The 9105-nt window shown below is 31.7% G+C and overlaps 1 protein-coding gene across 3 annotated transcripts; it reads right to left on the bottom strand.

Moving 5' to 3' along the window:
- Window positions 1-765: 765 nt before the first annotated feature.
- LOC149555044 (uncharacterized) lies at window positions 766-5324 on the bottom strand. Of its 3 annotated transcripts, none has more exons than XM_089829070.1 (3): window positions 5016-5324; window positions 4663-4773; window positions 766-3342 (listed from the first exon to the last, which is right to left on the bottom strand). In XM_089829070.1, exon 3 carries the CDS (start codon window positions 3325-3327, stop codon window positions 1021-1023), a length of 2307 nt encoding a protein of 768 aa, XP_089685196.1. In that variant the 5' UTR covers window positions 3328-3342; window positions 4663-4773; window positions 5016-5324; the 3' UTR covers window positions 766-1020. The 3 variants fall into 3 exon arrangements, with proteins under 3 accessions (XP_089685196.1, XP_089685198.1, XP_089685197.1); XM_089829072.1 differs by having other exon boundaries at window positions 4663-4791; window positions 5016-5231; XM_089829071.1 differs by having other exon boundaries at window positions 4903-5031.
- Between the last annotated feature and the right edge of the window lie 3781 nt (window positions 5325-9105).

The raw sequence follows: 9105 nt of genomic DNA, 5'->3' as shown, positions 1-9105 counted from the left end.
TCAAAAAATGGGCAGATTAATAATGGAGTAGAACTGATTCATTGAAAATAGTCTGCAAAGGAACATTCAGAATACGCAGAGATTCAGATAAAGTTAACACAGATCAAAATTCATAGTAACACTGGTTCATTGAAAATAGTCAGCGAAGGAACATCCAGAATTTGCAGACTCGAATACAAATAATTATAATACACAGATCAAAATTCACAAGGGTGCATCCATAAAAAATTCAAAGCAAGATTTAAATCAGACATTCAACCCTAGACACCAATTAGTATTTAAGAGTTTAACTACTTTCTGTCGGCCCCACAGAAGAACACGAGAATAAATTTATATGAATGCATGTATGCATGTGAGAAAGGATTATAATCACAATAAAAATAAAATTTATCACCAGCACGAGGACATACCACAGACCAGCCCAAATTATTTTATTAAGAGACATTATGGCCCCTGAAGGCTAATAGTAATGTTATTCAATTGTAGTCCAAGGATATGCAGATTAAAGGCAGTGTGGTAAATTCCACATGAGGGTGGCTCAAGTTGCATGTTGCATCCTCAGGTCATACCAAAGCAGCATGAGCATTTCCTGGTACATATAAGATGGAGACCAATTCATCCTTACCAGATCCGGGCCTCATGATGTTCCCAATTACTCTAGAGAAAAGCAATATATATTCAATTTTAAATCATTCTTCTTTTATTTTGGGAATTACAAATATTACATACATTGACTATATAAATAAAAGAGCTCAAGGCACTGTATCTGAAACAAAATATATTATTATAACTTATAGTATTGTGTGTACACATCAAACAAGAATTTCTACAAATTTTTGATGTGTCACACATCATTCTCAAATGCACACTATTATAATTAAAAAGGAAGAACTCCAAATTATGATATGCCAAATTCAATTTGATATAGGACCATTAAATTAGTTTAGCCTAGAATATTTGGTACCCTTCCCTTCTCAGGACATAGCACATCAAGAATAGTAAAACGGATTCTAAAACATTTTAAACTCTTCTTTGTTTAGCATCTTTCCAGATTTCATATACCCTATTCCACTCCACTGTAGATGAATCAAGTCCTGCTAATGACACTCGCATCAAGGCATCTAAAGTATCCAATGATAATTTTGTTCTTCGTGTATCTTTTATTGTATTTTGTCTTGAAAACCCTCTTGCACATGCCACTGCACTAGCAGGAATAGTAAGTATTGCTTGCCACAGCTTTGACATGTTTGGATAATTTGAATGCAAGTTTGTAACACAAAATACCCTCCAAGCATCCTTCATTGGCAGTGATCCATCACAACTAAAATAAAGAGTATCAACAAATGGATGCAACTCTCTTTTACAAGCTTCAAAATCAAATAATGGTGTGTTTTCTTCCCCCTCACATTGTGTATGCTGCAAGTGCTGAAAAAGTTTATCAAGCCAGCGCCTTGAATTTTCTTCTCTAGTGCGAACATCCCGTGAATAATGACAAGGGCTAAACAATTTCACAGAATCAAAAAGAGCAAGATCAGCAAATGTTGCATTCAGGCAACCTACAAGTGTTTGAATATACTCTCTTGCAAGTTGTTTACAACTCTCTACTGAACCATCAAAGCGAGGCATCCATGTTTGCCTCTGACTGTGAACATAATCTGCCTGAGCATGTGGAATTGCCACAAACCGCAATTCATGTCTATGAATAAATCCCTCTTTGTCAGTAATCTCTAAATAACCAAATTTAGAGGCATCTAAAAATTTTGATAAGTAACATGTACCATCTGCAAATGTGTCACTCCTTAAAAACCACCTGCTTAGAGTGTTGATAGTAACATCTACAGTTGCCCCTAAAGATGTAACATCCACATACTCTTCTTGAAATTTTTCTTTCAATTTGGTAAGTTCTCGCATCACATCTGCAAGCATATGCAAACAAAACTGGATCGAAAAAATTGTTGCCTTATCATACCAAAGGTCCATTTTCTCCATCTTCCACAAAGTTAATATGGATGGCATCAAGGCAATCAACCTTTCAATAACTTGTCCTCTTGAAAGCCATCCAGCTCCATGAATCTGAAGAGATTGCAAAGTTTCAAGCTGCATGAGTTCCTGAAGGGCAATAAGCTCACCATTCCTTTTAGTAGAATTCTGAACCCAAGAGTAGACATTATTTGCTAATTTCTCGACAAATAATAGTTCAGGTATCCTTTTGGCAGCATCTGATGCAGCCATAGATTCACGATGAGCAATGCAGTTGACACATACTAGATTAGGCACGTCTTTTTTTAAAAGAGTAACAAACTCATTTTCACCACCAGCCATTGATGAAGCACTATATGTTGAAACTGCTATCAATCTATTATTTGGAAGACCCTTTGCTTCTTTAAGAGCATTGATTGCATCATATAATGTTCTCCCTCTTCCATCACAGACATTTATAAGCTTTAAAAACTGTGTAATCGGCGGCCCCAACCCTTGTTTGTCTAGAAAAGTAACGTAAACCCCAAGGTGTTTCTCTGGACGCCGTCCAGTACTTTCATCCAACATCAAAGAAAAAAAAGGACTATCCAGCATTTTGGCAGTTTGAACCTCTTCAATATATCTAGAGACAGCAGAAAGGAATGCATTAGCAGCAGGTTGATTTGTGTATGATCTGTAATCCTTATTCTTGGGCATATTTGGTGCTTGTAAAGACATTGCAAGGCAGCAAAGAGACTCGTACTTTGAAAGAGGAATATCTTCTTGCACGAGCCAATAAGCCAATTTCATGGTTGTGATGACTCTTTCCTTGTTGATGTCATCAATGTTTGCAAGCATTGATGCAATGGTTGTTTCCTTATTGATTTCATCTATTACCGCAACTTCTGCACCAGATTTTGATTTTCCTTCATTCTCTGATATCCATTTTGCTTCTGAAAGTTTGTGGTTCCTTGAATTTGCATGAGTAACTAGTGCATCATGTTGCATACTAGTGCAACCAGTACCAGCTCCCCATGGTCCAACCAGCTTATGTTCTTCACAGTATATGCATTTCATAACTGTTTTTCCTTCATGTGTAGCAGTCTTCAACCACTTGTACTTATCTTTCCACTCCTCTCGAAACTCTCTTTTTGCTTTGGGTGTTCTTTTCTTTTGCACACTAAGCTCTCCCCCTTCAAGTTCTTCAACATACTCCTCGTTATACCCCAATAAAGTGGAGTTTTCATTCAGATCAACATTATGATCATCTTCATAAGTATCTCCTGGTGGTAAAACTTGAACTGGTGTTGCACTAGACCATGCAAAGATCTTCTTAATGGAAGGTTGCTGTTTTTTCCTTTTAGGCATTTGTATTTGTAATACCTAAACATCCAAATACCAAATGACGGGAATTCATTAGTGACTGTAAACTTGCTATAAATAATAAATGAACATAAAGGAACATATGTTTATATTTTACACATGTGATATAGACATGACTGAAGTTAGAAACAAAATATTTCACACATTCAATCCGGCCCGAAACAAAGTTGTCTTTACATGCTATCAATATAACAATTGATGTCAAATCATTAAAAATGATCTTTACACAAAATATCTAAGCCATCAAACCAAAAATTTAGAAATTCACAAAACTTTAGCGCTAGTCAAAACAAACTGTCAATGATTAGGGCTGAAAAGGAACAAAATGCCACAACAAATAAACTCACCAACGCACCTCATTCATGAATTCATCGCATTTAATATTTAGAACTCTTAACATTTTCTTCAAGAATCGTGCAAGGCATAACAATGCAATGCTACACAGAAGCCATATCTTATTATATAGCCGAAATCCCGACAGAAGAACCACAGGGCCCAAAACAGAACTCTTATGATATCTCAGCTATATAGTCTCTCAAGTTTGGGAATTGCAAATTGCACACAAAACTAGAAAAGCAGTAATTGAGTTTATTTTTTCACATATAAACTTTAAGTATAGAATTTATCTAATCATTAAAGCCCTTGTCCCCTAAAAGAGAGGGCATATAATTAAAAGGTTGTAAACTTCCACAGAATTTCATGCAACATAAAATCAAATCAAATCTTTCATTAAAATCATGAATAATTATTATTATAAATTTACGTGCAGAGCTAAATTCAAGCACCTAAACTAAAACCAAAACCTCAAAATTTTAAACCTATTTTTCGGAAACATAGACCTAAAATAACCATTTTAATTTTTGAACACTCGAATACTCAAAAAAGGAATCAGATTTTGTTTCAAACCCTTATATACCCAAAACTAGTTATTATTTCAGTTATTTCAAATCCTTTAACCCCAAAGACTAATGTTATCAAATTTTATTTCATATCAAACCTTTACATATTACATATTTCAAACCCTTGAATACCCCAAAAAAATCAATTTTGATTTCAATCAAACCCTTGAATAACCAATAAAGAACAATTTTGATTTCAATCAAGCCCTTTAACACCCAAAAACTATTTTAAGTGCCATCCAAAGAAAAAACTCAGGAGATGTTGTGGATGTAAAACAAAACCCACAATAATTTGAGCAAAAAAAATTCATAAAAAAACTCCGGTTGCCACGGCATACCCGGCTCCCATCGATCTCATTTACTTCCCAAACATAGTCATTTCAGCAAGAGTGCATTCAATGAAATAGCTTCCAAGACTCACCTCCTCTCCGAAGGAATCTATTTTAAACGCTGAAAATTCCCCTATTAAAACTCAATGAGGATTACGAAGGCCAAAAAGTTTGGACACGACCTCCCTCGCAATAGCTTAACCCTGTGAGCAAATATTTCTCTCAGTAAGACAACATAGAAAATCAGAAAAAAAATCCTTCTGAGCACTTTCCAAATACTGTATAATCCATAAAAAGAGGACGGTTGAACCACAGTGTTCAAGCATGTACACCTTGCAAATTGGATTTACATGGAAGAGAAAAACTTCGTAGATCTGTAAATGAGAAACGTAAAAAAATTGTCCGGCACAGAGCTCAAACATTATATATGGCATTGCTGACTTACCCAGGAAGCAGTGTATCTCGTCTTGTGGATCTGTAACTCCTTAAGTTACTGTTGATGATTTTTTAGCCTTCCCTTTCAATGGTGGGTTAACTTGACAATGTTTTTGCCAGATCGATATAAAGGGCTACATTCCTTTATGTCTTTATGTCTTTCAAGGATGCATTAAACTCGAGTACGAAATGGGTCGCACTGATGAGGCTCTGCACGTACAAATCAAGAACAGATCACTTGTATGTATGTACATACAGTGTATGAACGTAGGATATACAGTGTATATATGGCTGTAGAATTTTGTGCAGGTCAAATTTTTATGTGATAGATACAATTTGAGGAAATAAGTGAATATACCCCACGAGAGTGCCAGAAATTGAGGGCTAAAACACTAAAAACCACAATGCATGTTTACACCACTAGTAAAATTTGACGTTCACTAATTTGGCACAGTTTAGACCTGTTATGCAAATGTGCTCCCTCTTTAGTATTTGCTATTGCATCCAATTAGAATTTTGTATTTTTATTTTTTTAAAGTTTTGAAATTTTGTTCTAATGTGACATGTCAAAATTTTTAATTAAAAAAATGCTAAGTTCCTTCAAATAAAATTTTAAATTAGCTTCTAAAATTATATAAAAGTTTAGATAAAAGTTTAAAAATATTTTAGTATTTAAATCTTTTAATTTATTTTTTAACACTTTAATCTTTTGTTATTAGAAAAAAAAATTCACAGAATTTAATTTATATTAATTTAATATTTCACTAATTTCACTTAAATTATTTTTTGTTTCTAAAATCAAAATATTGTTTTATTTTTTTAATTCTCATACTACAAGTTTAAATTAATTTATTTGTAAATTTAAATGATCTTTTGTGTACATTTATATTTATGTTTAACATAGCATTTAATATATTAAAATTATTATCAAACATTTTGATATCAAATATTATAACTACAATTATATTAAATATTGTAACTATAATTAAAGTTTCCTCGTGGGATCCTTAACCTATAATAGTAAATCTATTTTTATGATACTTTTAGCATAGTAGATTGTATGAACTTTTTAATTGGAATAGTAAAATTTGTGATTTTTTTGGTAAAAATTGTAAGTAATAATATTGAAATGGTGAAATTTTTCACTAACAAGTGCCATGTAGTGGCATGTACTTGTCGTAATAGTAAATTGTAAAATAAATAGTAAGATAAGATTGATAATAGAAGCATATTATGTAATACAAATAGAAAAATAAGACTAATAATAGCATTTACTTGTCATAATAGTAAATTGTAAAATAAATAGTAAGATAAGATTGATAATAGAAGCATATTATGTAATATAAATAGAAAAATAAGACTAATAATAGAAGCAAATTATTTACTATTAATAGTAGATAGAAGCATATTATGTAATACAAATAGATTAATAATGTAAGCTAATTATTTACTATTAATAGTAATAACCTTTGTACTCAGACATTGTACATTAATGGAGACATAACTAAGGTTAAATTAATTGTATAAATAGAATTATATTGTAACCTAATTTCTTGAATTTGAAGAATTTTAATTTGTTTTAAAATAAATAAATTTATGCTTCACTTTGACCTATAATAATAATATTGAGATTGAATATACTTCTAATTTTGATAACATTACTTTACAACAATATCTAAATAATAAATATATATTTTAAAGTCTTAATATTGAAAGTTATAATTAGTTATGTATATTTATATTTATATTATAAACTCTAATACTTTTAATATTAACTAATGTTAGATATAATCATATTAGTATTTAAATACATTATAATATCTGTCATTAAAAATGACTATCATAATATAAAATATTCTACAATAATTTTCTATTGAAATAGTACATACTAAGCTTTTACTAATTACACATTGATTATAAATGGTTTGTAAACTCAAAAATTATTAAGTAAACCCTATTTCCACACAAAAAATGAATTTTGTTTGAAGAACAATAAACATTGGTATGTGTAAATGTTTTGAAAAAATAAGTTGTCCTAAAATATATCCGAAATTGGTGCAATGTGGAGAGAGTAACTAGTGTTTCCAAAAAAATCTTCCCTATAACACCAATTTCTTTGAGCCAATCATATTTTAAATAAGTTAAAATACATATATATACATATAAATTCAAACTTTATAAAAACTATAATAAATTTAATAATAAAAATAATAAAGTGTTTTGATTGGTCCAAACTAATACTCTAAGTGCGTCAACTGAATGCAATAGTATTGCCTACGGCAAGTACAATAAATAAGTTCAGTTAAGTGCAAGACTTTGATTTTAAAAGGCATGTAGTTGAGATCATGTTTTTAGATCGATATTCTGAATTCCTTAGCTCTTAGCCAAATGGATTTCAACGTTTAGCTTGTACTCCTAGATGATTTTGTCATGAAGATCCCTCCATGAAAAAACAAATGGTGAAAATTGCATGTGTTCCTTATCTTATTTTTTTGGGTTCACTTAAGAGATTTTTTCATGTGAGAGTAAGTGTATAAATGATGTGTGTAATTTCAAGGGAATATATAACTCGAGTTCTATTTGTTTGTATATGCACTTAATTTGTTGTTTAAATTTGACCTTTAATTCATTCATTTCTTGTATTAAGTGAATATTGCAATTATAGAAGAGAGTTTCGAGTCATATTTGCATTCAAAGAAATGAAACCTTGCCTTTCATGTTTCAAAATTATTAGTGAACTTTATGTCTCATTGATTGTGTATGCCAATATGCCAATTCAATATGCAAAAGTATTACATTTGGCACCTTATGTTGGATTTAAAGGAGTAGCCCTAGTATCAATCATTTATATGTCTTACATCCTAGAGCTACTGTAATGTATTAATTGCATGCATTATCAAGGAATCTACATTGTATTAGTATTTAGGACATCTTAAATGTTTGAAAGTATTGTCTTTAGTCATTTTTCTAGTCATTAAATTACTATTTTTACATGGTTTATTCAATTATAAGCAAGTATTCCTACCACATGTAAATTATCAAGTTCACTTGAACTAGTTGTGATATTGCTATTGTGATTCAACTGTGTAGTTTTTTTTATATACTCATTGACCCATGCTTCATCAGTAATGGTTCATAATAACCCATCTCTCATGACAATGAATAAAATGCTTAGCATACATTTCACCTAGTTGATACTCACAAAGGTGATGATGCATTGGGCCTTCCCAAGAGGTGCAACATCCCAGTACTACTCAAGTTTGATTTATTGAACACAATAAGGTGTTGAGGGGGAAGGGGTTGATAAATAAAAAAATTAAAATTTCATCATGATTCTAAGTAATTAGAACCATGACGAAATTATTAGACCAACAAACCATCAACAAAAGATCTGGTGGCGATAACACATACACATAAGCACCATATTTACATGGAAAACCCAAGATGGGAAAATTATAGTGAGAAATATAATCACTATATGCAAATATTGTATTACAAAATTTTAGGTCAAAATCCAAAGAACTCATTGTCTCTATTATTTTAGTTGCATTACCAAGGATCACACTAATCTATTAGAGGTTTGGTTGAGCATGTCAAAGATTGATGGGGTGTGGTGACATTAATGTTTTTTCATTTATATCAACATACTATTAGTTGTTGTAGACAATGTCTTTAAAAAAAAAAAAGAGGGGTAAAAACTTTATTGAACTTTAGAACAACTCATTACAAAACAGTAAAGGGCCGAAGCCCCAAGAACCACCAAAGATCACAAGAAAAGACAAGAACTAGATCATCCCTCCCTAATACCACTAACATTTGCTACAAGAGTCCTCAATCATTCTGCCATCTACATATTCTGACACCCATTTTGCTAGACAATCGGCCACCCTATTCCATTCCCTTGGAATATGGACATAAGACACTGAATCCATCAATGAGCTAACCTTTAATATCTATTGCACTATCGTAGACAACTTCCAACAAACATCAGAAGTCTTCCTCTCAAGAAGTAGATTGACCAAAACCTAAGAGTCAAACTCACAAATCACCTTACGCCACCCTACAACATAAGCCCACTTCAAAGCATATAGGATATCCAA

The sequence above is a fragment of the Cupressus sempervirens genome, chromosome 5 (assembly GCF_028749045.1).
Source record: "Cupressus sempervirens isolate cs-2001-9-10 chromosome 5, ASM2874904v1, whole genome shotgun sequence".
NCBI classification, from domain to species: Eukaryota; Viridiplantae; Streptophyta; class Pinopsida; order Cupressales; family Cupressaceae; genus Cupressus; species Cupressus sempervirens.
Note: the sequence above shows the minus strand (reverse complement) of the source record. Positions and strands in the feature narration are given on the sequence as shown.